The sequence below is a fragment of the Syngnathus acus genome, chromosome 2, assembly GCF_901709675.1.
Source record: "Syngnathus acus chromosome 2, fSynAcu1.2, whole genome shotgun sequence".
In the NCBI taxonomy this organism is placed as follows: domain Eukaryota; kingdom Metazoa; phylum Chordata; class Actinopteri; order Syngnathiformes; family Syngnathidae; genus Syngnathus; species Syngnathus acus.
This window is the reverse complement of record NC_051088.1, coordinates 17,428,915-17,456,818: the sequence shown is the minus strand read 5'-3', so window position 1 is coordinate 17,456,818 and position 27,904 is coordinate 17,428,915. Positions and strand designations below refer to the sequence as shown.

General features: G+C 43.4%; 1 protein-coding gene across 4 annotated transcripts; it reads right to left on the bottom strand.

The window, feature by feature from the left end:
- Positions 1 to 134: 134 nt before the first annotated feature.
- On the bottom strand, positions 135 to 27,826 carry iqsec2b (IQ motif and Sec7 domain ArfGEF 2b). Of its 4 annotated transcripts, none has more exons than XM_037241596.1 (14): positions 26,468 to 26,910; positions 9,065 to 9,368; positions 8,555 to 8,872; positions 7,271 to 8,340; positions 7,039 to 7,200; positions 6,832 to 6,954; positions 6,573 to 6,739; positions 6,184 to 6,323; positions 5,981 to 6,106; positions 5,533 to 5,632; positions 5,285 to 5,446; positions 5,013 to 5,207; positions 4,576 to 4,625; positions 135 to 3,540 (listed from the first exon to the last, which is right to left on the bottom strand). In XM_037241596.1, exons 1-14 carry the CDS (start codon positions 26,908 to 26,910, stop codon positions 2,362 to 2,364), a joined length of 4,539 nt encoding a protein of 1,512 aa, XP_037097491.1. In that variant the 3' UTR covers positions 135 to 2,361. The 4 variants fall into 4 exon arrangements, with proteins under 4 accessions (XP_037097491.1, XP_037097505.1, XP_037097498.1 ...); XM_037241610.1 differs by lacking the exon at positions 26,468 to 26,910 and adding an exon at positions 13,946 to 13,965; XM_037241603.1 differs by lacking the exon at positions 26,468 to 26,910 and adding an exon at positions 13,845 to 13,955.
- Positions 27,827 to 27,904: the final 78 nt, after the last annotated feature.

The window sequence follows — 27,904 nt, the reverse complement described above, 5'->3', positions numbered from 1 at the left end:
TCTCTGAGGAAAAAAAAAAATCATCAGTGATAGGAATTGTATGCTTTTATCTTAACGCTAAACTACTACAGTCGCTTCTTGAATATGAAATGAATAAAACAAACAATATAAATGAATAAAACATGACAACCACATCACTGCAAGGACACTTTAATTGTTCTGAAGCAATAAATATTCACATATCAAATCTCTACTCTTTCAGTACATTTAATACAAGCACAACAGAAATTAAATGGTTCAAAATAATATCCATAAGTGCACTGACATAACCGTCAGGCTGTATTATATTCCTCTTGATTCCATTTCTCGTCTTCAGTCACAAATGATAAGAAATAAATATATTTTTTCACAACATTTTCTGTCCCTGTTTGTCGTTGCTATGTACATACATCATGGCACTCACATGCACACACCTGAATACAGACTGGGAGCGCTTTGTCCCATGAGAAGCCTTAAGCATATTATTTACATTTGGGTTTATACAATACAATCTATTCAATAAGTGCAGATATACCCATGCAAGAAGAGTCAAAAAATAAAAGGGCTTGGCAACACATAAATAGAAAACCTTCATCTGACTTTCTCGAAACCTTCTTTATATCCTTTTTTTTTGTGGATTCACATTTAATCCAAGTTGTCATTCAGTACAGCTTGATTCTAAACATTGACATCATTTTGTCCTCACTCCCCCTCCCCCCTCCCAAAACAAATCTGAGAATAAATGTTCTCTTGCTGGCACTGTAGGTAACTGTCAGTACTCACAATTCAAAATATTGCAGGAGGCCACAGAATAACAAAGGATGCTGTTTTACATTCTCAATCCTTAATTATTCATTTTTTTAAAGAATACAAAGCCCTCATGGGGATGCCACTGCATCAGGAAATGTGGCAAGAGAGTTCTACAAAAGTGTCTGGAGGGGTGAGAGAATAAGATGGTCACTTGTGACTTAAGACATCACACGTGGAAAAACCACAAAAAATCTCTTGTAAAAAGCTCACTTAATTAAAACATCGAAACACCCAATGATGAATCGTATGATTTTGAAAATATGAACCTCCACAACCACACTTAGACTTCTTCCAACAAAAAAGTTTTTCCCTCCCATCAAGCAAAACAAAATGATCAATCAACAATCACTCGAGATGGTAGGAAAATGACGTCAATGACTTTAAATCAAAGCGAAGGGCGTCTATATGTACTTTGAAGCTTAACATCTGTCGATACATTTACATACTGATCAAACAGACAATATTCATCATACACATAGCAGATCTAATATTGATAAAACAGCAAGAAGCTTCAGAAACATTCACAATAGATTGTTGATTGTATTTCTAAAGTCCTTGAGAAATGCATTACGAAGCTCCTGTCGACATGTAAAAGACGCTCAAGTGAAATTCAGCGTCTGCTATTAAAAGGTTTGACGACGGTAACATGTTTGAGGTCATCATTAAGGAGAAAAAAAAAAAAAGATAGTCAAGCAAATCCTGCAGTGGATGGAGACATCATGAAGTCAAGGGAATTATTGCAATTTTTTTTTTGCCATTTTGAGTGTTACTTATCTGAACTGTACATTAGGTGTTTGCATTTAAAGTAAAAGGTGAATGTACAGTATGGTTGTCATTTTTCATACATATAGACACCAAAAAGGGCTATTTTCCCATTTGTATGCAAGTTGTTCTTTTTTTACACGCCTGGCTTGTGCGCCTGTACCGACACGCATTCTCCCGTCCCGTCCAGACTTCTAGTGCACCCTCCATGTGTGACCGCATCAAAATCTGGGGCTGCTTGTAAAAGCATGGATATTTTTAGAGGAGTCAGTGCCTTACCAGTCATGAACCTCACTGCATGTCACAAAATCCTACTCAGCATATGTTAAAAAATGTTAAGACTTTTGAACAATTGACCTTATGATGCAAATGAAGGCCTTGTTTTTAGACTCAGGAATTAAATGCCTTTCAAGACTTTAAAAGGATGGCATGAGAGCACGTAAATTACAAATTTGAGTGGACGGGAAAAGCACACATCCAGCAGGGTGGTGCCTTTTCTGACTTGCGCACACGGGAGAATTCAGACAACTTCAAATCTATGCAGTAACAATATATAGAAATATGAATCTTTAACTATATGGCTATAGACTTCTTTAAATATTGTGTGTTCATGTGCGTTGTTCACACTTGCGATCTACATATGCGGAAAGCGGAGGTGAAAGTAACAGAGGCGGAGCAAACTGCGTTTCTTCTTGTCAACCGCGTTGCCGCTGTTGCTCTCGGTCCTGGCAGATCTGGCCCTGGCCCTCGCCCTGCCCGCCTCCTCCGCTCTCTCGTCCGACCTATGACCCCGGGCGGCCCACACCCTGCTCACACTACGGTGCTTATCCGGTTGATAGGCTTGGATTTGGAGCTGCCCACCGTACCTGTCGCCCCAGCCCCTGTCACCTGCGGCCCTGGCTGAGGCTGCCCGGGGTGTTGGGGGGGGAGAGGGGAGAGAGGTGTAAGAGGGGTAAGGGGGGACGAAGGGGGGGGTAAAGGGGAGTGTGGTGGGGGAGGGGGGATGGAAGAGAGAGGAGGGTACTGGGGCGGATACGGGCCGGCGGAGGCTGCTGCGTGATGCGCGTTGACGGTAGCGGACGGCAGATTGTGGGGGAGGGTGCCGAAGATGAAGTGTGTTTGATGGCTGGAGTGGCTGCCCGGGTGCGGTGTGTGCACGTGCCCGGGGTGGGTTTGGGAGTGTGCGTGGGGGTGCGGGTGCGAGAGAGACAAGGTTAGGGGTGGTTTGGTAACAGGGCCGCCGGCGCACCCCCTGATAGAGTGTGTAGGCTGAATGTGGTACAGGGCGAACTGCGGGTTCGGTGAATGCTGGGAGAGAGGAGAAAGGGGCGGCGGACGTCCCACTACCATGTTGGTGTAGCGACCCGGAAGCCCATGTTGTGAGAGCTGGGAGAGATGGGCCAGCTGCGGGTGCGGGGGGCAAAAGGGTGTACGACAGGGTTGCGGGCCTCTCTGGATAGTATGAGGGGGCGGCCCTTGCGAAGGAGGAGTGACATTTTGGGTGTGGTAGCGATGGTGATGGTAGTAAGGTGGCGGGGGCTGCACAATAGCCGCGTGACAGTACTGTGCGTGTAGCGCCTGGATCTTGGAAGGCCCCCCATCCAGCGGCTGGCACAGGGATGAAGGGGAGTGAGGAGGGGGCCCTCCCGTCGTCGGCGGGGCGACAGGCGCGGGGTAGGGTGGCCCCGGTGGAATGAGGGGCCCCGGCGGTTTGGCGCGTTTGCTGCCGAATAGTGAGCCCAGGAAGGAGCCGTTGTTGTTGCCGCTCCCCCCAGGGCAGCTCGTCGCTCCCGCTCTCTCGACACTGCTGGGGACGCCACCGACTCCTGTCCCAGCAGTGGTATGTTGCTGCCCCGGCCCACCCCCCATCCCCGTCCCGGGGCTCAGGATGGGGCGATGAGGCCGGAAGTCTTCTGTCGCGTAGCAGCCGGGGACTACGCCTGCCACCGGGTAGCGCTGGTGAGGCTGCGGACTGCTAATGATGGAACCCTGAAAGGAAAAGAGCGTCATCTTGCTCCACATCCGGGGAAGCACTTAAGCACGTTCCTAATTTTTTACACTCTTGATAAGGTAGAAGAGAAAATGCACAACAGCAATGTTGATGAAAGGAGATGAAATGAAATGAGGTCACAGTTGACAGTAATACAAATAGCTGGATATAAGATAGTTAAGTTTGCTGACACAGCATCTTTGGTCATCCAACATTATTTCTTTCATATTTGCTCCTCGTGACATGTTACGCCACCATTTTTGAGCTATGATGGCCATTTCTTTCTGAAATGCTCCACATTTGAAAGGCATGCTTTGACGTCCAAGTAAAGGGTGTAAAAGGGTGCAGGACAGACACACAGTGGGTGTACACTCACAAGCAACACTCAATTTTAGGGAAGAGGACAGATGCAGGTCTACTTATTGAAAGTCTACAATTGAAGACTTTAAATGCAAAAGCTGACAAGCTCCATTTATCCAAAAATAGAAGCAAGCCTACTAGCAGATTGCCCTTGATGGCAGCGTACTTCTGCCTTTGTAACACTCTAAAGATTTTATTGCAGAAACTGAAGTGTCATACGCCTTTTACAGCAATTATGCGATTACGTCATTGTGAACGTCTCGTCCGTCCATCAGGTCATGTCTGCATCTCTTATTTCTCGTTAGCTCATAGCTAATATAGCGTACCGGCTGCCAATGATCCCATTGTCAACACTCCCAGAGCCAAGTCCTGATTGTTGAGGTGAAGTTTAGTCGTAGTTGTAGTACACTGACGTAAAACTATACATATATTGTTTTTAATGAAGCATAATAGTTACAAACTTTCAGTTATGTCAAAATAATCCGTTTTGAACCATTTTTTTAGTCGTCTCGTTTTGAGATTTTTTTGGGGTCAAATTAGCATCTCAAGATCAACTTTTAATCTCATGAATAAAAACATAACCTGAAATTCCGAAAACTCATTTTACTCATCTCACAAAAAATGGAGATGCCAGCTATTGCATTTGAACTCTTCATATCGTCTTTGAGACTTACTTCCATTGTACTGTCCAGAGAACCAACACTGTTCCTTCGGCCACGCTTCCCTGCACCCCAAAAGGTCGAAGAAAGTTTATAAAGAGAGCAAGATTTCAACGTTGCCGTGCACGCCAAGAAAAACTATGTTCTGATAGACCTTTTTTGATCATGTTTGTAAAGAATACGTCCAGGTGGCAGAAGAAGAGTGACTATCGCCGACCTGAACTGAGAATGATGATACAAAGTTGTTGTGTTTGGGGACATATGGGGATCATCTGAAGATCACTGTTTTGATTGCACGAATGTTCCAAGAAATGAACCGGGTTTCAATCAGAATTTCTGCCACCCGGAGGTATGTACAAGAACATGGTGGAAAGGTCAACAGAAGTAGAGAATAAAATCAAAGCAGAAGCCAACGCGATGTAGAATATTCTCCACAGAGCTCTTCTCCTCACCTATATCAGATAAGTCCCTGAGAGATGAGCTGAGAGCGGTGCGTTTGAGACCTTCGCCAATGGAGCAGTTGTCATCAAAACTGGTCCTTCCCATGGTACCATTCACAATGTCACTCTTCACACCAGCTCCACCTCCGACCACACCTCCTGTCAGCAAACTGGGCCGCATGACACCTTTCTGCTTCTCCAACTCCGCTGTAAACAGGGCAAGGGAATTTATATGGGACACACGCATGTAATTCACAACAGCATCCAGTAGACGGCGCACTTACATTCAACTCTGTATTTCTCCATCTCCTGCACTTCTGCGACGCTCTCCCTGAGGTCACTCACAAAGCGGGTGCGGTCTTGCTGACTCGGAGCCATAAAGACGATGAGAACTTTTCTTTCCCCACCCAAGACTGCGGATGTCAGGCGAATGCCATGAGGATAATCTGGAAGCAGAAGGACAATAAGAATCAAAGTATTTGAATGACATAATGATGGTTGAAATGTGTAAAGGGAATAAAAAGTTATTTACAAGAATTCTGGAACAGGTGAACTTGCATCTCAACCAGGGGAAAAGATTGTCGAAAACTGTATGTCACTGAGGTTTTTTTCTTCTGAAAGATTTTGGTTACCTAATGCAAAACATGGGGAGAATTTCCATGAGGCCTTCAAAATAAAATAAAATTCAAAATAATCAAGTTTTAAGGAACAAGTCTTCATAAAAGAGGCTTTAAGTTGTAGCACGAAATATGTAGCTCCTTTTAATAAGGCCTCATTAAACAGGCATTTAAACTTTGAATATCAGGAACAAGAAAAATAATCACTACCACAATAACACTTTTACTTTCTTTCATCAGTCATCTGAGCTTTAATGAGCCACTTGAGTTGACGCAGAGCTGCTGCGAGTTAACTACTGGATAATATTTTCCATGTGAGCCCGTAAAGAATCCGCGGTAAAAAAAATGAACGGAGCACCTTACCACCAAAAGGTCATTAAAGAGAAAGACCTCGCGTTGATGTACGCCCGTTCTCTGAGGTCTGTTGGTGTCGGGCACCTCGTACAGCTGGCAGCAACACACCAACCTACGATGGGGAAGGGATAACACCTAACGAAACAAGTACAAGAGTTATATTGGAGCAAAGTTGTCCTGAAAACCATCATGAATTGAAAAGTAGCTCTTACAGGCTTTTTACCCACAAGGACTCTTTCCACTGCCTGTACTTGAGACACATGGTCATCATTGGTCCGCAACTCCCATTTCTGTATCCGCTGGTAGATCCCAACAAGAAGGTCCCTGGGAATATCCTGACCATTATCTACGCCTTGGGGGAATAAAAGGGAGTGATTGCTTCATTAAATATCTGCTCAGATTGTCACGCATAAGATAAAATACTACAAAGTCAATTGAATTGACATCCATCCGTCCGTCCGTCCGTCCGTCCGTCCGTCCGTCCGTCCGTCCATCCATCCATCCATCCATCCATCCATCCATCCATCCATCCATCCATCCATCCATCCATCCATCCATCCATCCATCCATCCATCCATCCATCGGCCTAAATATTTGACACCTCTTAAATTCTTGATGAAATCCTCCAGCTTCATCTTCCTCTCCGCTTTGACGTTGGGACTGTACATGTCCGTGTTGAGAAGGATTATAGCAAAGGCCAAGATGAAGATGGTGTCAGGGTTCTGGAACTGCCGAATCAGAACCGGATTGCATACGCAGTATCGCTGACTGCATGGGAGACATGGAACAGGGTCAGCGTAGTTCAGTGACTCTGAAAATCTGCTAACCTTTAGCGGTTGGAATCTCCGACACACACAAACCTAAAGGCCTCAATTAGCCGTTCCACTTTTTGCGCTTCTCCCTGAACCTTAATTTGAGCCTGGAACTTCCTCAGCGCGTCATCCAGGTCCATTCCGGAGAAGTCCATCTCATCAACCACACAGCTGAAAATTGACACAATACAGATGTTTCAATGTTGGCGTGTTGGCTCAGATAAAAATAAATTAGAGCTTCCTTCTTATACCCACTCTAAAACATCTTTGTTGAATTGCTTCTGCCGGTTTCCCAGGAACTCCCCAATCATCTGCCTGCTCAGACCTTTCCTTTCAAGGATGAACCGAGCAATCCCAACCGGAGTGTCTGACACAAAGCCTCTCTCGATCAGGTACTGGATTCCTTTCTCTGGTTTCCTGTCATTGAAAGAAACATGAGTGAAGAACTGTGTGCGCAGCCTGGATGTTTTCAACCCAAACGTTTTACTTGTTGAAGAGGTTGAGACCAATGCGGTACTGGCGTCTCTGGACCACATCGCTGTTGAAGGGCGGTGAGTCCCAGCTATTACGGCTTTCTCTTTGATAAGTCTGCTTGCCCAGAGGGGGCAAGGGTTCCCGGAGACTGTCCTGAGACGAGGAACCGGAGCTGCAGTTGACTGTCTCATTGGAGTTGGTTGTGGAGTTGAGCGAGTCGTTGTCTCCGTCCGAGCAACACGGTTGCTCCAGCCCTCCGGAGGGCAGCGCTGTGGAGGAGGAGGAGGACAGAGGGGTAGCGGGGGGCTGTTGGGGTGATGAAGAGGACGAGGGCGTGTCAGGGTATTGATGGTGGTGGATGGGATGGTGGTGATGGTGATGATGGTGGTGGTGCGAGGCCACCTGGTGAGGGATGTGTGTCGGAATGGCTCTGCCCGGCGCTCGGATCTGACCCTGGGCGGCCGTTGTGGATGCCGAGCGGGCGCCTGTGCCGGGGGAGTGTTTGAGGGTTCCCTGAGGAGAACCGGCCCCCACCCCCACCCCAGGCTCCTGCTCGTACACCAGCTGTCTGGTTAGAGAGCCCCGGTCAGAGCGATCACTCATGTCCACTGAGCTGTCGCTCGGTGGCTCAATGGTGAGGAGAGGGAGGTGTGCGCCCCTCAGACGATAGTCCCTACACTCTGTGCACGGTGTACTGCGACGACTGTTACTGCTGCCTCCTCCCTCTGTGTCCCTGCTGTCCTCACGTACCCCGACACCGCCGCCGGGGCCCCAGTACTCCGTGTCAGTACTGCTGGGCGCCCGGTCGGGGGAGAGTGGGGAAGACGGTATCCCGTCATCCATGTAAAGGGTAACGTCGCTGTACGAGGTGGCCGTACTGTCTCCGTGCATGCTGTGTCCTCCTCCCACTCCTCTGGCTCTTTCGCCCAGACCACGTCGGGAGGAGGGATTGCTGCTGCTGCTCCACATACACTCCCCAAAATCTTCACTGAGACCACCACCCTCCCTGCTGCCTTCTTGGGAATCATTGCGACTTGTGCGGCAGGTCAGGGCATCGTCTATCGAGTCAGCTAAGGACTTAACCTGGACAGAACACAAACAGAGGCAGCGGTTTATTTGTAACATTTTCAAACAACCACTGAAATTGTAGTCACAGAAAACCTTTGCCAAGATGCTTTCTGTTTATTTCTTTGTCTAATCTGACTTTCTTTAGGTCCCTCGTGAGACAAATGTAAACAAATGAAAAGAAGCAGATGACTTTGAGGGCCAAAGGGTAGGAAAAAAAACCCCAGGAGACCTGTTTGCAGAAGGAGTCTTCTAAGTGGGTGTAGTCTCCCTGGCGATTGGTGTCGGGAGAATGAGGAGGACCTATGGCCACACTGTGGGTGAAGTTGGTCTGCGTCTGGGCCTGCTGCTGAGGCTGCCGCTCGTCAAAAGAATACTGAAGCCTCATATTGGACAGAATGATGCGACGTGTCATGCGGCTCTCTGAAGCAGAGCTTCGGAGGCGCTCAAAGTTCTTGTTCATGCGATACTGCCTGAACGCCGTCTGAATGGTCCTGGCTGCCCTCCGACTCACGAACGAGCCCCCGTACTTTCTCTCCAGCATTTCCACCTGGGGAGATTGGGAAGAAACGATTATGCATTGACTATATGGGCAGTCTAACACTGAACAAATACTTTTGTTCCTGGAATTAGAATATGTTGTCGGACCAACATTAGTAAGAGTCTTCACTCTTTGAGTCCTCAGAGTTACGGAGTGTGGATACCGCTAGTACTTTTTTCAAACAATTGCTGTCTTTGTTACCTTCTTATCCTGCAGATCTGTTGAGAGTTCATAACTGTCTGAGAGAGCCTTGCATCTCTTGTTCTCTTCCTCTTCCTGCTTGCGAAGGGCTAGGCTTGCTGGTTGGTGGCGCGTCCGCAGCACCCAAGCCAAACTGGCTGAACTGGAAGCAGCCACGCATGAGGGGCCCCTGGAGCTAGGGGTGGTGGTCACGCTGCTGTTGCTGTCACCGTAGCGCTTGGAGTCACGCAGGTAAGGCGTCTGGCTGAAAGTGCTGTCTTTGCGGGTGCCCGTCTCCCCCGGACACTGCGACTCCACTTCCACACTAGAGAAGAAATAGCTTGCACTATTACGTTGACTCGTACGTCTGCATAAGAGGAAACAACTCACACATTTAGCCTATTGTGTTTGTACGATAGAACTAGGAGTGTGTAATCATAATTGTTAAATACATGTGGATCTCAATAATTTTTTCCTGGAAAACGTATGTTGATTTCAGTAGCTCAATTCACGACTAACTTGTATATTATACAAGATGCTTACATAAAGTGGAATATTTCTTTTTTTTTTTTATGTACTTCTCTTGTATTCATTTATATTTGAACATAAGCCCCCTTTTTAAATGTAATCTTTCATTTATTTAAAACAAATTATATTTGTTTTAATTTTCACTTTTATTTATTTTTGATTTGGGCAGCTTTCGTCCTGCAAAGCAGAAAGAAATGTTATTAAAATGAGGGAGCGGGACCTGATTATAGCGCCGTTCTACGGACAAAAATGGTAGTGTTTTGTTTTGCGTCGATGACATTGACATTGATTTCAATGTTGTGAAATCTTGCTTTCTTGCTCACCTGCAGTTGGACTGAATTATATTTCCAGTGGCTGTGTGAAGTTTGGATAGCGATGGGGTAAAGAATCTAATTGTGTCTCGCAATATCATATAACGATTTTGTAAATAGACATATAATTTTGTCACGCTTAAACCCATTCAACTAGTTGTAAGTTGATGTTTCAAAAGTTATGAAAATATTTTATGAAGCTAGACAAGTTCCCTAGTGCTGCTTTAATACAATTTTAATGAATGAGGTCATTTTCCCTGCAGATGGCATCAGAGTGAATTGGAATAAGTGGAAACTGGATGCTCGTAAGGCTCAGAATATTTCCACCATATGTCATGTTGCTGTATATATCGTCCATAAAATGTATTTCATAAAAAGAAAAATGATCAAATAAAATGTATGTCATAAGAATTCCAAGAGTGTGTCCTTTCTATACAAATTATACATAGATTAAGTCAAAAGGTATGATAACTAAGGAATTTTAAAGCGTCAAATTTACATTTGAAACTTTTTTGCCCAGATTCACATAAAACTTGCATCATTTTATTCCTTAACATCTACTCAACTCAATTGTGCACAAAAGCTAACGACGCATAGGATTTGTCCTGGTTGGTTCACCAATATTGCCACAATCATGAACAGGCTATATGATGTCTTTGGCAAAAAAAAAAGAGTGTATAATATATTACAAGCCACGCAGATTACAAGATAGTTTGCCATACAAATTATGTTGAAGCTGTTATTTGAGTCTAATGAATTTATACTGTTTGTTTTACAGTCAATAAATGCGACATTTTGTCTCTTTTGGTATTTGTATTTCCTCCTCCTTGGCTCCTTAAATAGAAAAAAAGTCAGAAGAGGGAGGGGGAATTGCTCAGTTGCCGTTGGACCTTTTGTGGGTGGCGAGGCAGTTGTTCAGATGAAAATGTTGTTGCCATGGCAATGTATTGACCATAATCACAATTGAAGTGGGTGTTGAAAGATGCGCTACAGGTTGTGAATGGTAGTCTAAAGAAGACTTTGAAAACCACTCATCCATACCTCTGTCCGAATGAATTTAACAATAAAAAAAAATCATTTGTGGGGTGTTTTTGGTCTCGAGTGTGAAATAGAAAATAGGCATTGGGCAGATGGTATTTTCATTCGGCTGAGTCATGTGACACTTGGGTAGAAACATGCCTGCTTGTATAAACATGCATCTGAATTGTTTTTTTTTTGTGTGCAGAATGCTTCAGCTGTCACGCCAAAATGGGAGTGGGAATATGAAACGTACGAGCTTTGAGAGACAATCCTTTGGAGAAAATCACCTTGTCATATTTGTTCAAACTGTCAGTGTGCTGACAGGAGTAGCCTACAGAAATTAAATGTTTTGTGGGGGGAAAAAAGTGACATCTCTGGCCCCCGTCTTATGTGATTCAATTCTTGAGAAACCTAGTGGGCGCAACCTCAAACTGACCTTTTACTTGGGCTTCAGGCGCTTTGCTGAAACTATGGTGGAATATCCACCTATGTGGACAGAAAAATGCCCATGCCTCGTAGCATCAGGTGAGAGGACACAGAAGCGATGCAGAAATAGAAAAATTTCACCTCGACAGATACATTTATCATCTCTCTTTGACTTTTACTTTGTTAGACATTTCCCCTCCCCCCCCAAAAAATTAAAAATGGCTGTGTGATATTCTCTTTCTGGTGAGCCTTTTGTGCTGTTTCATAAATAGAAAATTAAGACAATTTCCTGTGGCAGAATTTGCCTTAATTTGTGCTATAAAGATGCGATTTATTATTGTTTTAGTTAAAGTGATATGGTTGGCCAGTTTCTGAATTTACACATTGCCATTTTTAATGTTGTCATTTAATTCTGTCATGCTTTGATTGAAAAATAAATTACAAGTTATCAATTACTCAGTAGGTCTGTTTATTATTATTTTTTTCACTGATTGAGAAGAGTACTTTTTACTTTGAATCATATCATTCGAAAGTAACACTACGTTGACCTGAGTACAATTTATGGCTACTCTACCCACCTCTGTGAATAAATTAATTGCTGAAAGTAGTGAAAGCACATTATCAGAAGAGGAGGAAGTTGGCTGCATAAAACATGAAGGTGGCCAGCCGTATTGCAGCAGGCATCTGCACTTCATCATTTATGCAAAAGACTCTCAGTGGTCCTGTTAAGAGTTCCGGAGGGAGATTTTCTCAAGAGGCTCATTCATGAGTTTCATTGTCATCCAACCATTTAATTGGAGCAGCGGCTTGGACTATAACAAACATAATTCAGGAAAGTTTGTTATTGTTATTATTTATATCGCATTAGGCCGTAAAGAAACAAATTGGTCCATTCGTGGTGAATGTGTCGCTTGCACTAAAATGAATTTCACAGCCGTGCTCAAAATTGTCCGAGAGGTGTGATTGTGCATGTAAATGGTTTGTTAAATTTCTAATGTTTTCTTTATTGCAACTTCCTTCACCAAACAAGCCACGCTGATTACCATAGGGGAATTTCTTTGTATCTCATCAGATCACAGGTTTTTAACTGGGGTTGCCCAAGGAACCCCCATTACAACCAAGAAGAGGACCACTGCTTTGGTCGAATATTATTTTATTTTGCACCGAAGAAGGAAAGACCTATACAGGCTATTTATTTGCATCTGTATGTCTATGTTGGGAATCTCAGCTATATTTTGACATAATTTGGATTCACAAAATTAGCTGGAAAATAAACCAAGTTTAGATAATGAATCCATTTTATTTGTAAAAATGTTACAATTATTTTCTATTTCCAATTTCACGGACCGCCTGCAACATCGCCACGGACCACTAGAGGGCCGCGGACTACCTGTTGACAATCTCTGCATTAGATAGTCGAATTGTAGCAAAGGTTGTGGCCAGTGCGTACTGTACATTTCAATATGTGTGTAAATTCAGCTCTTTGTTGAAATCAATACATAAACAATTGACAAGACGCTCCAAGATACATCATTAAAAATGGATATGCTGACTGTGTGCTTATGACAGAGAGGCAGTCGGTCCAGCTTTGCAAAGGTTTCTAATCTCTTTAATCGCCATTTGTTTTGGCGTCAAAAGTCAGCCTTTGTAGCCCTCTGCAATATCCCAGAGCGGGAGCAGACATACAGTAAATGAACGTCCTTTGTTTCATGAAACCAAAGTTCGACAGCATTCTTTTGTGGTCACACTGAATGAAAACAATGAAGTCTTTGACAGGGTTACAGCATCCGTCACCCACCACAATCACTCATTGTTGAATACTTGACATCCCTAAACTACACACAACACACGCGTGCACAGACAAAGACTTAACTGAGCAATAGAAATTCATAGCCTGTCCAACGTGAAGACAAAGCACATTGGTGGGGCAAAAATATAATCAAATAAAATCCGACTTTCATGGAGCGCTTTATCTGGGTCATCACGTGTATCTAACCGAAAGCCACATTTTGAGTAGGCCTGAGCTGTGGGCACTGAGGAATGATTCCAAAATCAGTTCAAACTGATTTTCATCAGAGAAGGCAAGATTGAATCTATTTCACATTCCACTGTACATTATGTTCTTTAACCACATACGTAGAGTATTTGCTCTCATTTAGCTTTGTTTCACTCTGCCACCAGCAGTCAGGCGCAGGCGCATTGCAAATCAGAATCTAATTTCAATCTGATTAGATGGATAGATTTTTGGTTTTACTCATGTGTTGTGAAATTGTGATTATGGAATTTGCAAGCATGCCATCCGTACAATATGCACACAATTCATTAAGTCTTAAATATTAGCCAGCGTATGACTTAATTTAACATTCAGCAGTATTACCACCATATGTGGACGGTCTTTAAAGATGGATTCCCCAACATGCAGCATGAACAGGACTTTTCAAAACACATCAGTCTGTCACACTTATGTGACACTTCTTGGACCCTGTCACAAAACTAGAGAAAAGAAAAGTTCTTACCATGCTGAGACGAACAGCCAACGTTCTTATACTGACTGGTGGAGAATTTATCAAACACACCTTCTCTTCTTTCATTTAATCACACACGCACATTTGCTCACCTTGCAAAGCTGCACAGGCCGCATTCTTCTAGGTTTTGTTTTTCGTAGCCAAAAACTATCCCCGCCTCCACCTTCCCTGCACTGACTTAATGACATGGGCAGGGAAACAAAACAACAGGGAAATAAATAAGCACAATTGTGGGTGTGGTGAGTAAAGCTTGACGTTTTATGAATTTGAAATCACACCACGCTTCTATTCAAGGTCTCCAAGTATGTCATGAACATTATGTCAGAACAGGGATGATTAATTTCAGTGTGCAATTGAATACGTGGTGATTCGGGTGGAGATAATCAAGGCCGCGTGGACGCGTTGTACCATGTTGACTGAAAGAAGTCTTAACAAAGACAATTTACCTATTAATAGATGTCTCGTAGTTACTGTTGCTAGGGCCAACAACCTTATAACTTGAGACAGATTAAGCATTTAAAAGTTACATCAGCCATATAGGGACAGTATAACTAGAGCATTGCCTGACAAGTACTCACATTATAAATATATATGGTGGAATTACAAGCATTTCATAATCCATACCCTGCATTAATTTAAAACCAGAAAAATTTAAGAAACAAAATATTTTAGACAAGTACAAATGCTTGTGCCAAAAATGCGGCAATGAAGAAAAACATTTTAGCGGAAGCAGAATTAAAAAAATTTCCTTGCAAGACTGTGTTTTATTTGCTCTAATATGTTTTATTTGCCCTCCCACACAGAATTAAGAAAATGAATTCACTGTTCTCAGCCAGACAAAGTGATTTTATGCCACACTGCCACCTGCTGTTACCTCAAATTGATTTCAAAATGCCCATTAGCTCGTCTTTCGAACATCGTAACCAACACCAGAAACCAGGTGATTTTTTTTGTGTGGAAGTTTTCACTTGACTTCAGTTCAAACTTAAAAGTCTACACTCTCAAATTAATTAATTCATTCATTCATATGCCAAACCACTTACAAATATTAAATTTTCTTTTTTTTTTCTTAACCCTAACCACTACAACTACAGGGATGGCTAGATTTACTTGTTTTTCAAGATTGGCCAAAAATGGGCGACACGAGCTCATGCGCTGTTAAGCTGGTTTGACATCTGGTTTGTTGAGGTCAAATAAAGTAACAAGAATTTGTTAAATCTAAAATGAAGATCTAGGTTTTTGTTTTTCTTTTTGGTTGCAAACAGCAGCATGAGTGACCCTTTCTGTGCGATACTTTAGCATGTAATGCACTGTGGCAGTTTTTTTTTAAAGCCAACCACTGATGAACCTTCCAACCTAGCAAAAGGACAAAGGAATGGAGCACTTTCATGGAGCACACACCTTTATTTTGTTCAGAACGAAAATAACAATCCTAAAAAGTTTTGAGAAACAGAGCACAGGGATGTTGCAACGGAAAGCATGTTCAACAAATTGCACACACTTAATGAGGAATTTGGGGGCATTACATCACTGCCAATAGCTCGCTAACAAATAGTGACAAGTGAGCACATCCAGACTCAAATGAAATGAGCGCAATGACGGACGACGGTGATGTCTTCTGACAACTTGAGACGTTAATGGGGGGAAAAAGGGGAAAAAAATGCAGAAGCAAGAAGCACGAAAAAGGAAATCCTCGAGATTCTTTAACAAAGAGTGAAACCTTGACTTACAAGTTTTCAAGATACGAGCCACCTTTGGTCAATGTTTGTTTTGGCTTTGCGTTGTGAGCATGACTGAAGACATTCCAACACGAGATGGCAGCAACAAACCTAGCAACATCCCACCACTAGGAACACTGAAACAATCCGTTATGTTTGGCATGCTTTGTGTGAGGTGTTGATGTGGTGAAGCAGAGATTAGTACTTTTACAATATGCAAATTTGATAAAGGCTATAACACTAGCCAAGGTCACTAAAACCATTTCTATGTTGCAAACCAATCTATGTATATTAAAAGATGACATTTCTGAAAGGAATTCCTGGCAAAATAGGAAAAAAAGCGAAATTAGTAGCAGTATTTCGTCACTTTTTATGAATTGAAAAAATTCAGAAAAATTCCAAAATAGCTTTTCTAAAAGCTATACAGTGTGTTTCATACCCCTACCGTCGCCATCGATTCACATTGGTTCACTTGCAGTGGAGGGACGACGCAAGTTGGTTAGAATTACCATTAACTCATTCACTGCCAGTACAAAAAGTTTGACGTCTATTCTCGTCAACGGTAGTGAATGAGTTAAGCTGGTTTGCCAACTGCCGACAGACACCACCGAACAAGAATAACAAAGCACAACACATTATATCCAATGTTTGTTGGTTATTCGGAGCAAATATTACTGTGTGTAGGGAAATGGCTTGAAATGTTGCCGGTATCGGACCGATACGATACCTAATATCGGGACGCGGCCATCACAACTCATAAGTGAAGGTACCACTAAATACAGTAAGACAAGTCTTAAGTAGAAACCAATGGAATTCTGAGAAACAAACGGTAAGCGATTGGTTCCATGCGCTCTGGTATTTCATGGTATCCGCGTCTAATACTCGGTCAGCGACACGTCGGCTCAGCTCATCGAGACGAGGGGCTGCTGCAGCCTGAAGCTGAACAGCAGAACTGGTGGGCGACCTCATCCTCCCCCTCCACTCTGGGAGGGGAGAGACGGAAGGAAAGGAGGACAAGGGGAGGCAGACAAATCACAGGAAAGAAGAAAGTGAAGACAAGCGTCAGACAAGCACAAACAAAGCAGAGAGTGGTAGAAGCAAGGAATGGCGACAAGACGTGGGCAACATTTTGCCTCTGTAGGGACTTTAGATTTTTCTTTGGCTTTTTTGCCAAGGGTATCAAGTGATGGGACTTTATGAATGAGTCACTACAAAAATCTCTGTCCACAATATTCCGAAGGGGACAGTCAACATCATTAAAAAAAACTAAGGAAGTATGTACGTGCCTTCATATTCTGAATCTGAATTACTAACCCTGAATTTTCTTACCATCAAAAGAGTGAATGCAGACATTTCAGTTTCAAAAATTCAACATTCAGTGTTGAATGTATTCAGCTTCTATGTCAACGCTCGGCTTGAAATTCCACACTTGGCTACAAATGAAGCTGCAAATAGTCAACTCCGAGTCATTACAGTAGGAGAAGCCAGACCAAAGCAATATTTAAAAATAAAAAAAATGATTGGGTGTCATTGGATGCTGTGACGCATAAGTTACAAATTTCATCTGTACTATTTGTAGCCAAATGTCAAATAGTATTTGAAGCCTGATGGTAATTTTATCAAGCGGAAAGCTGTACAGTGAATAAAATTCAGATTCAGAATCTTGGTAATTTAGGTTCAGAACCTGAATGCAAGTAAAGTAACGACCCGAAAATCTCTTAAGACGGGGTCACTCGTAAGTCCCGTTTATGAATGCCATTTCTGCAAGGGAGCTTGTTGGCAGGTGACTTGTTTTGGTCTTGAGGAGCCTCCTTACCTGTCCTGCCGCTGCATGCTCGGCTGAGCTGAGGAGCAGCAGTACTGATGGAGACTGACGAAGCTGTGAACGGTCAGACTGCTGGGGAAGAGAGTGGCGAGGGCAGAGTTGCCCGGCGTGGTAGTGGGAGTGCTGGGAGCTGAGGTGGGCTGCTGCCCTGAGATGGACGATGGTCGCACACTGACAGCCACGAGCGGAGATGAAGCGCATACACACAGAAAAAGCAGAGACACACGAAAAGATCAGCAACGGCCGAAGCAGCAACAAAGAGGTGAAGTGAGAGAAGCAGACGGATCATATGGCAGCATGCGCACAATGAATGGGACCATTTGCACTCTGCGGACAAACACAGATAAAAAAAAAATAAATAAAAAAAAATGATTGCAATAAATAGAGCAAAAGGCCACCGAAATCTTTTAGGACTGTTTGAGGAACTCAAACACGCAAAATCAATTACACTGGACCTGACAAGGACTGATTAGACCTACGAACAAAAATATATTTTTTTTTATTATTATTATTTGAAAATTATTATTTATATAGGTTATTTTCCATGCAATTTGATTCACAGTGATAAAGATGTACACGACTGAATTTCATTTTGAAACTCAAATTGACTCATATGAGAATTTGAATTATTGGCAATTATTATTCAAAATTGAGTCATTGTTTCTAAGAAAAAAAAATTAAAAGGTAAACCTCAATATGTTGTCGTGAGGGATTTGCAATCTGAAGTACCAGGATGTCATTTTTGCTTTCACACAATAGCAGACAGCAAAATAAATGGTTTTATTTCGGAGCTTTGTATGAATTTGTAAAAGCGTCACAACAATGACATGATTAAAGACAAGTGTGATGGGTTTCATGAGTTGTTATTTATCCATTTTTATGTGCAGCTTGAAGTAGAACCCTTTTAAATGTTGTAACTCACCGGATTTTCGGGAAGCTGTTTTTGACTTTGAAAAATTCTGGGAAATTTCAAATCCATGGGGAATCATTCATTTATTATGATTTTAAATTGATGTCATTTATCGGGATTAAAAATAAATTTACAAAATTGGAGGTTAGCCCTCAACAATAAATATAGTACACTTAGCAAGGAAATTTTGAACACACAAAATTTGATGGCAATTGTAAAAAGTGTTTGCGACCATAAAATCTCTTTGCAAGCGTCTGGGGAACGTTTTTTGCAACCTTGAACGAACCGTGACCAAAACAACACTCGCTATGTGTGCACGCCCTCGCACGCCTTCACCAAAGTCCTAATGAGAGTCTTAACGAGAGCGCAGCGGTGGAGATTACCATGTAAATGCCGGGCTCTCGCTGTGGACAGATGCTGTCAAGGACATGCTGTCCCCATCATTTGAGCATAGAAACGCAAAGCAAAGAATTTTTTTCAAATTTTGGCCCCCACTTTGTCCTTGATTGTCAGACAGTTGCATGGAGTGTCATTGTAGTTTATTTTTCTTCAAGGCCAGAATATAATTCAACACCATACTATGAAAAGACCAATAAGTTCAACTATTGTGAGTCATCTTAAATAAAATAAAATAAAATAAAATAAAATAAAATAAAATAAAATAAAATAAAATAAAATAAAATAAAATAAAATATAAAAATAAAAGCCCATTATTGGTCACAAAGAAAAGATGATCTTGCTTTTGCTTTTATAACACCTACAAGACAAAAAGATTGATGAAGGATGGCAAAAATCCATATTCATTTACAGATGTACTTCTAAAAAATTTTACCGTGAGTGAGAATGATTCATCACGTTGCCCGAGTTGAGTGGCTTGTTTTACATGACGCTCATCATTCAGTCCACAAAGTGCGTCACTCTCTCTTATCACTCACTGCAACACTCACTTTCATCTATCTTCCTAGCTCTAAACTTAGTATCGCTTGGAATGAATCAAAATTTCATAGAAGTACCACTGCAGTTCATGTTTTCAATGCGTCTTGGGTAACAACAAGCCTGGCCACAATATTTGATTGACACAAGAGGTCAAGCGTTCACCTCTTAGTCAGCTACGATACACTCCAGCTTGCTCCTGATACTGAACAGCAACTGCTTCATTTTACACTAAATTGCCTGATAATATCAAAATCAGTCATTCTGCTCATCACAATCATTGTAACAATATTTAATTAGCATGATGACAAGAAGTAGCGTGACGCCATTACAGCGTATAGTCATGTAGGCAGATGACAAAGATATGAAATTCAAATCAAAATGTGATTGCCGAAGGAAGTTCTTTTTACAGAGCGGAACAATGCAGATCATACAGATTATAAGTTGCAAGATATGATCTGCGTAGCTGATGAACTGGTGGATGTGCTCAATATTGCTTGTGGAGGAGCTGTTATGTAAGCTCGAGTCGCTCTTGCACACATATTTGTCTTTCCCCAGCAGCTACTGTAGAACATCTTCGCTTAAATTGCCTCCTCCGTGCATAGCGCCCGTACGGAGAAGCCGATTTGTGCTTTATGGACACTTGTGCTTGATTTTTTCAGTGCCTAAGGAGACGAACTGCATTTTACCACAAATTGAAACAACTGCCAAGGGTCTTCATAAAAACTGTGACATACTGTGTTCAAATTGGCTCAAGGATTAAGAATTTAAAAACAAGGATTAAGAAAAGCAGATTTATTCTTTAAGTGAGAATGTCATATACAATGTGCTACATATTGTTGGAAACACAACTTGTATAGTATTTTTAACAATCACAGCCTCAATTTCTACTGCTTTGACTTCCAACTTCTAACATCGCCACTTGTCAACATATAAAACGTAGTCACGGAAGGAATTTGACTAGCATGCTACCTTTTATGTTATATTTGACAGGACGAGATTTTCCATGAACATATTTTTGTGGTCTCCTTATGCAACTTTTTTTACTCCCCCCACACTTAGTGCATGTGTTTTCTCCAAGCATGTCAGGCAGCTGCAAGAGTGGGAGGAGAGCGAGCTCCACGAGAGTGAGAGAGGTCAAACACGGAGGAGGGCAACTGGGCAAGGGTGAAAGCCATCAGAAGAAACGGGAACGCCGCCCGCAACATGACCGCGCGAGGCCGCAAGATGCGCGTGCGCACGCTTGCCACCCAGTGTCTCTGCAAGTGTAATTGGCGTGGGGGCGTGGATCGGCGCGGAGGTGATTGAGGCTATGTATAGACTTCACTTTGACTTGCATCTGCTATCATGTCGCCATGCAATCTTTGCCTTAATGCGAGTCACTTGAAATGATGCTTTCACTATTTTGTCTGTGAAAGCGAGTTGGCGTGCACTGCGTCATCTACCTCCAGCGCGTGACCCGCCTAACTCTTGCTGACAAACAAAGACGCTTGATTACCACACACTCTATCATGCCCTAAAGTTAAAGGGGGGGGGGGGGGTATGCACAAACCCTCCCCTTCCGCCAGCTTCAGACCCAAGCAATACACAGCCACTTTCCACAGTACTCTTGAGTTTCCTGCTGCTTGGCAACAGTGTGGCCTGCCTGCGTGGGTGTATGGCAATGCGTGCCAGGCGAAACCTCGGAGTAGGAGGGGCAATACTTTGACTGACTGTAGTGGGCACCTGTGCGTACGTGCGAGTGGACACCCTACGTGAAAGTGACAAAAGCCAAGAAAATAACCAAGTATAGCCAGGACGCATCGCAACTTTCCGATGCACCTGCATGGCATCCCATATATCATTTGTGCGTCGCCTCGTCTTGTCATTCAATCCTGCTTTTGCCGCGCTCACGCTCCCACTCTCTCTATTCTCCATCTTTCTCTCCCCCTCGCCCACAGAGTTGTTCATAGAAGAGCTCACGGCGTTCCCACGGTAACCAGTCTCCCTATTTTGCTCCATAGAACGTGCACGTGACTGTTTGACAAACATCCCGCAACCTAAGTGATATGCTCCTTGAGCAAATGATCACTGAATAGTCATGGCTGGTGAAGGAGCGCAGAATTTAAAGCGACGATGATGAGATCCACAGTTGCTATAGATGCTCATGCTGGCCAGCCTCCGGCCTAATAATAACTAAGCCAAACCGCTCATTTGTCACACACGTGCGCAGCCGATGCTCAGACACAGTTGCCATTCAAATGTACAATCGAAATCCTGTGCAGCATATTTTGTACTTATGTTCAACTGTCGCCATGTTTGTTGTACTATTGCACTCCACAACATGTGTATACAGCAAATGGAAACCATTCTCATGTAATTTTGCCAAATTGTTACAAAGAAAAGTCCAATTTAGCTTTTATTTAATGCTACCTTGGTTTCATAAACAGTTTAGCTATTTTGAGGTATTATTAAAAAAATATCGTAGGCATTCCTTCAAGTAAAGGCAATGTTTATTGACAGAGCATGTGCTTTTTGCTCAAGTACATAAGTGATCCGCAACTTCTCATTAAAGCCAATACACTCCAGTCTTTCCACAGTGATAATAATGGTAAAGACCTGCAGTAGTTCCAACACTTTCACAAATTCATGAATAGTTCAAAAATAACACTTTGTTTTGCAGTCTGGATTCAAAATGGCTGATTCATCCTGGCACTTGAGCTTACAGACCTCTCTGGTGTATTGCAACAAAGCAATGAGGTTCCCTCCAGTGGCCTGAACCTAAAGGGCTGCAACAACAATGCATGTTAAGACACAGTATAATTTTCTTGGCATTGACAATTAAAACTCCTTCAATCCATTTCAGCAAAAGAAGTTAAGAGGCGGATCCAAAACTAGTGAAATGAGATCTGGATTGCTTATCAAGTCAGGTGAAGGCAGCTGAATATCCTAAGTACATGTTCACCGTTTCCATAGCAACTGCGATATCTATTTTTCTTGCAGCAGTGAGCGTTGGTCCAAGGACATATCACCTTCAATCAAAAATGAATGCAAAAATTCACTGCAGTACTTGCCAATTTTTGACACACTAACCTGAACTTGAAATTCAAACTCTGCCAAGAAGCCCAAATTTGAAACCCCAACCCAGGCCTAAAACCATAACCCTAACTTGTAACCCTAATCTTTGCATCAAACTCTACTTTAAAAGGCTAGCTTGAAATCCCAACCTCGATACAAAGCCCAAAAAACAGCTAAATCTAACTTATAAAATCATTTGAAGTACTTAACCCTAGCCTGCAATCATATTTTTAACTAAATTTGGAACTTTCAACCTAATTTAGAACCCTAATTTGAATTCTCAACATGTACTTCAGACTTTAACCCAGGCTTGTAATTCACCAATTGGTCCCAACTAATTACAAATGATGACCTTGAACTGACTCAAAGTTGTAATGTACGCAAGTATTCATACCACGATGTGAATTGAGTGCACCACAAAGCCCCTCATGCTCCAAAATCCCGAGGAGAAGGCATCGAAACGTCGCCCACGTTCACGTTGCCTCCCACGCGCATACAATTTCAATTTGAGACATCTCACTTTGCAGCATTGCAACATTTTGACTCAAGCTGCAAATCAACACTGTCAATCTGCTGCCCTGAAATGCAGCAAGGCAAAAAAAACTCTGGTGGCACTACCAGAATATATGAGCCACGTTGGCCGGGGCCACTCGTCTTCTTGAATCCAAGCGGCTGTTCCATTTGAAAGCCCGGCAACCTCGATCAATCCGCTTATGATCATAAGTACGCGGGCAGGCGAAGGGGAAAAGCAAAAGCGGGGAGAAGAGTAGAAAAGTGCAGCTTGTCTGACTCATAGCTGCAGCATGTGGCGAGATGGAACAGCAAGGGGGCGACTATATGTACACGCATGAGTACGTATGTATGTGTGAGAGCGAGACTTTTAAATTTAGCAAATTGAGCTCCTTGTGAAATAAAAGCCCTTTTGTTGTGCACCACGTTCCCGCAATTAACCTTCGTATCGAGAACGCTGAGCACCTTCGCAGGCCCGTTTGGCTTGAAGCATTCCATCCGTGAAGAAGAAGCCTTTGTGAACGTGCAAGTCCTTTTTTTTTTTTGGGTCTTATATAACAGCTTTACGCACTCTAGCAGCACTACTGAGTCCTGCAACTGACCTCGATGCTTGTCCTCGGAACAAGAGGACGTCTCGTGTTACTGCAAGATTAGAAACTAGACGACATTGTGTCTGGTAATGGACATCCCAGGTGGTATTATAATAATCAGTTCAGTGCTAAGGCTACACACTAACAAATGGCTAGTCCAAAGCCTGGATCAAAATGAGTGGCTTGTATCAGGAAGGGCATCCAGGGTAAAAACAGTCAAACATAATCCAGCGATGGCTCGGAGCCAGCTTTGTCACTCAATTTGGCTTACTTTTATCTAGCAGTATTCAGAGTGTATGTTCAGGTCAATCTAGATATTTTTTTGTCCAATTTTATATGAACTAAAACCCAAATAAAAGTGCATTTGGTTTTTTGTGTGTGTGTTAAAATGGCTTTCAAAAAACGGAAGACATTCTGGTTTTAAAAGTGTTGTATAAAGCAAGTCGCTGTACTTAAAACAACCAAACTGCCGAAAGAAATGCTAATGCGAATTAGCTTTAACCCTTTAATCAACACATTGAACGCAAGATGTAGAATGACCATCTTAACCTCAACAACTATTTTTAGTGCCGTACTGATGAGCTCAGAGGAGTTGAGACATTCCACAGCAAACAGCATACTTGGCACGACACGCAATATGATTGGCAGCTGCAAATAAACATGTGAGAACTCAGGAGGGATTCCTAAAGACTCAAGAGTCGAGTTTACAAGGAGTTGATTCGACTAAAACCCAAATGGACAGAAACCAAATTTGCTGGTCAAAATGTCCTCTTGACCTACTATACCATCCCGGTGAAGTTTCTTTCCACACCACTCGTTGATTATCTCGTCCTGATGTACCCGCGACAAAACTAACAGTGCCGTTGTAACGTTCACCCTTGGGCCAGCAGTCATTATACTGAGCTTGCACTAATTACTCTCTCATGCACTCGGTGTGTGTCTTCCTCCCCTTTCAACACATTTGGGCTCATAGTAGCGTATTATATAAAGAGAATTTGACAGTCTCATCTGAAATGCACCCATGTGACCTCTCCTAAAATTAACCAGAAGAAGAGGAAAAAAAACTCCACCTCACTGCATCTTGGCAGAGGTGCTTTAGGAGATCACGTCAGCTCCAGGCCTCGCATTGTTCACAGCGCTTTTAGCAGGATGACGACAAGAAGGCAGGCTAAGGACAGCTGTTTAAAACACAGCCGCTGGGGCATGGCAATGCAAAGGAACCACTTTATTTGGCAAAGTGCAGCTGCTGCACGAAAAGACACACACACACACACACACACACAAACAAAGCAAAAGGCGATATACTATGATGAATTCTGGGTGATACGAGGTGCCAAGAACAAAAAGGCAGACATGAGCACTCCGTCACGAGGGATAAAAATCATTAAAGCTGCAAGTTCACGATCAATGGAAAAGATGCCATCTGCCAAGTAAAAAATTGATATTTCACACTAATTCATTTTTGAGGGACTGGAACAAATGGCTTTTTTTTTAAAACATATTTTTCACATGTATGTAGGATAAACATGCCCAGCAAACGTACTTGTGCCACCTTTGGAATTGACACCCCAAAAATCTAAAGGGCTCCTCAGATGTACATCTTAGCCATGACTTTTTTTTTTTTCCATCACGCCTGCAAGATCTGGCGCCATTTTGAAACATGATTTGTCATTACATTACATTGCCTGTGGTCGGAATTAAGATAACCAAAGACTTTTAACTCGGCCTTTCATAAAGTTAAATAAAAAAACATTGTCGCACCACAGAGGAGTGTGGTTAACAAATTGCTACATTTCAATGATTAAAAAGAAAAAGGCAAAACTATGAAATGAGACTGCAAAATCATGAAAAAAACAATCCAAACCATGGCCTTCAATCATGCACACCTATTTCATCTAGCCTCTTTTCTATGCTTACAATTACATGTTGGAGCCGCGAGAATATAGCCGCTTAAAACTTCTGGTGACAAGAAAATATCCCACCTGGTCCTTGCAAGATTTCCCCGACGCAACAACGAGGCGCTCTAAAGTAGCCATGCAACCACAAATCCCCTCTTCATGTGCTGGCTGTTACTCCAGACACTCTTTTTGTTCTTTTTAAACACGATTCTGTGCGTTTATTTCTGTGGAGAGCGCAGGGACTTTTGCTTCCTCTTAAAAATGATCCATTGTGCCTTAGTTTAAGCTCAACAAAGCAGTTTGAAGAACGTGTCTCCCTTCGTGCTGCATGCCCTCATTGGCTCCCTCCTTGCCCTATTGGCAGATGGCAACTCAGCGTGCATTCCACCTTTCCTCCTTTACGCACACCACGGAAGATCACAACCCTTTTCCTGTTCTCTCCATCTTCTTTTCCAACACACACTCATATTGCATTATAATCGGTTGCCAGTGAGAAGGCAGTGGAAACTTCTCCCAGCCGGGCCTGAAACTTCCTCCACGGGCAGCAACAGTATTTAGCAAAGGGGGCGATGCGTCACAGTATTTAATAGCTACCTAACTAATATATGCTTCTGTGTAATGACTAATCTCCCCCGTGGAGTGGAAGAAGACAGCTCGGCTCGACAAGAGATTGGGTTGCATTCCAATCAGAGACTGAGAAGAGCGTTGGGACCTCACGTCCACAAATGATTGTCCTATCATGGGAGACTGTCACATTCCATTTCACTGTTTGCCCTTTTTTCCACACCAACTGCTGCCTACACACAAAGCTTAATGCAGAACAAAAGTGTGTGTGTGCGTGTTTGTTTGCAATATTCAAGTTGCTATGCCATCAAAATGATAAACGGTAGCAAGATTTTGTGAGCCATTTTGTGATCCAGTTTCTATTCATGACTCATTATGTCGGAAAGCACTACTAAACTCCTGTTGCCATTCACATAACAGAACGATAGCTTTCAACAGACAGGCCCAAAGGAAGTACTGAATGAAGGGAGCTTGAAACTGTCTGTGTTCCCACCACATTTGCACTGGTTCCCACAGAAATATGCACCGGTTGGTCTTTTGAAGGTTCATGACACAGAAGAATGAAACAGACGTATCCTGACACGAATCTTTCGAGTTGAGTCAACTTACTTTCTGCGAATGGTGGCGCTGGTGTTGGTGTCCGTGCTGTCGGTGCGTTCGAGACGGTCTCTCTCGGTGGTGGACGAGCCGCAGGAGAGACCTCGGCTCAGCATGGCGTGGGTCCTGTCCCTGGCAGGCCCCGGCGCCGTGGCGCATCCACCTTTGGTCTGAGGTGAGGACGCGCTCCCGTCCCCGCCGCCGCCGTGATGGGAAGGGAGCGACAGAGGCTGGCCGTGATCATGGTTCTGCTCCGGGGTGTCCGAGCCAGGGGTCCGAGGGCTGCGATCGTGCCTCAGGTCTTGGTTCTCCTGGCTAACCCGGTCCAGCTGACCTTGCAGCTCCTCGATGCGCCGCCGTTGGGTCTCCAGGAGTTTGGCCTGGCTCTCAATGATGTTGTTGAGCTCCAGGAGGTACTCCACCGCCCGGTTGGGGCTTTCCGGGCTTGCCTCCATGACGGAAGCCCAGAGCCGCCCCCCCCACCAGCCCTGATGAGTGGGGGGGAGGGAGGAAGCCACGCAGACTCTGGATGAGATGAACTATTAGCTTCGTATGCGGAGAAACAAAACGTCACAGAGGTGTTGGTTGTCGGGTTGACTACATGTCGTCAAACGGGAGGGCGAACATGAGCACTAGAACATCTTCACAGCGCTTTGGGATGTCGCCATGTGGAGAAGATCGCTGAAAAACGAGCGGGAGAAACTGTCGATTGTCTCATCGTCAGCTGCCATATTGCCAAATCAGCATGGAATTCTCTCAGAGTTTGGGCCGTCATGATGAACATTCGATTCAAATAGGTTGGTGAACTATGAATGATGTGATATCGAGATGAAAAACATCTACCAGTTTAAATTCCATCCATCAGCTGACAACTAGACAAAGGGTAAAAAAAGGGACTATATTTCTGATCTCCCACTGATTGCCAGGCAGTGTCAATCATTACATAACTCCCACCCACGCTGAAGATCCCCCACGCAGCGATCACCGTGTCTCTTTCAACCCATGGTTCGACGCGTCTTCACCGCTCGGAAAGTAAGCAAAGTTGCCTTACAAAGCGCATTCTTCCCTCAGCTGCTCCACAACTCCATCCTTTCATTTATCGGGCGCCTCCTGCAAAGTCAGCGATTGTGCTTTTTCCCATCCAGCAGCACTTTACTTCCACGACGCGCGTGTTGGGAAACCGATAGGAAAACTACCGAGAAGTGACAGGCGATGTAAATAAACTGCGACTCTGTGACTTCTCCTAGGCGACTCTGACGACATGCGTGTGCGTGTGTGCGCAGGCGCGCGCGCGTCGCTAAGCCAAGCAAAATAGAGCGCAGGTGCGCTTCGTGCGCGTCCGGACTGCGGAGCGACTGGAGCGCAGCGCAAGTGGGCAAGATGGCAGAGATGATGATGATGATGAAAAAATTCCGCTCAAGACTTTCAAAATAAAGCACAGCGTTAATC

What these genes read in the sequence shown, in the direction of transcription:
- iqsec2b (XM_037241596.1), bottom strand. Translation starts at nt 26,910, where the DNA reads ATGGAGGCAAGCCCGGAAAGCCCCAACCGGGCGGTGGAGTACCTCCTG. An exon ending in TCACCTGTTCCAGAATTCTT is followed by an intron (nt 5,447 to 5,532) that starts GTAAATAACTTT and finishes TTCTGCTTCCAG; the next exon opens with ATTATCCTCATGGCATTCGC. An exon ending in CTCTGGACAGTACAATGGAA is followed by an intron (nt 3,541 to 4,575) that starts GTAAGTCTCAAA and finishes TTTTCCTTTCAG; the next exon opens with GGTTCCATCATTAGCAGTCC.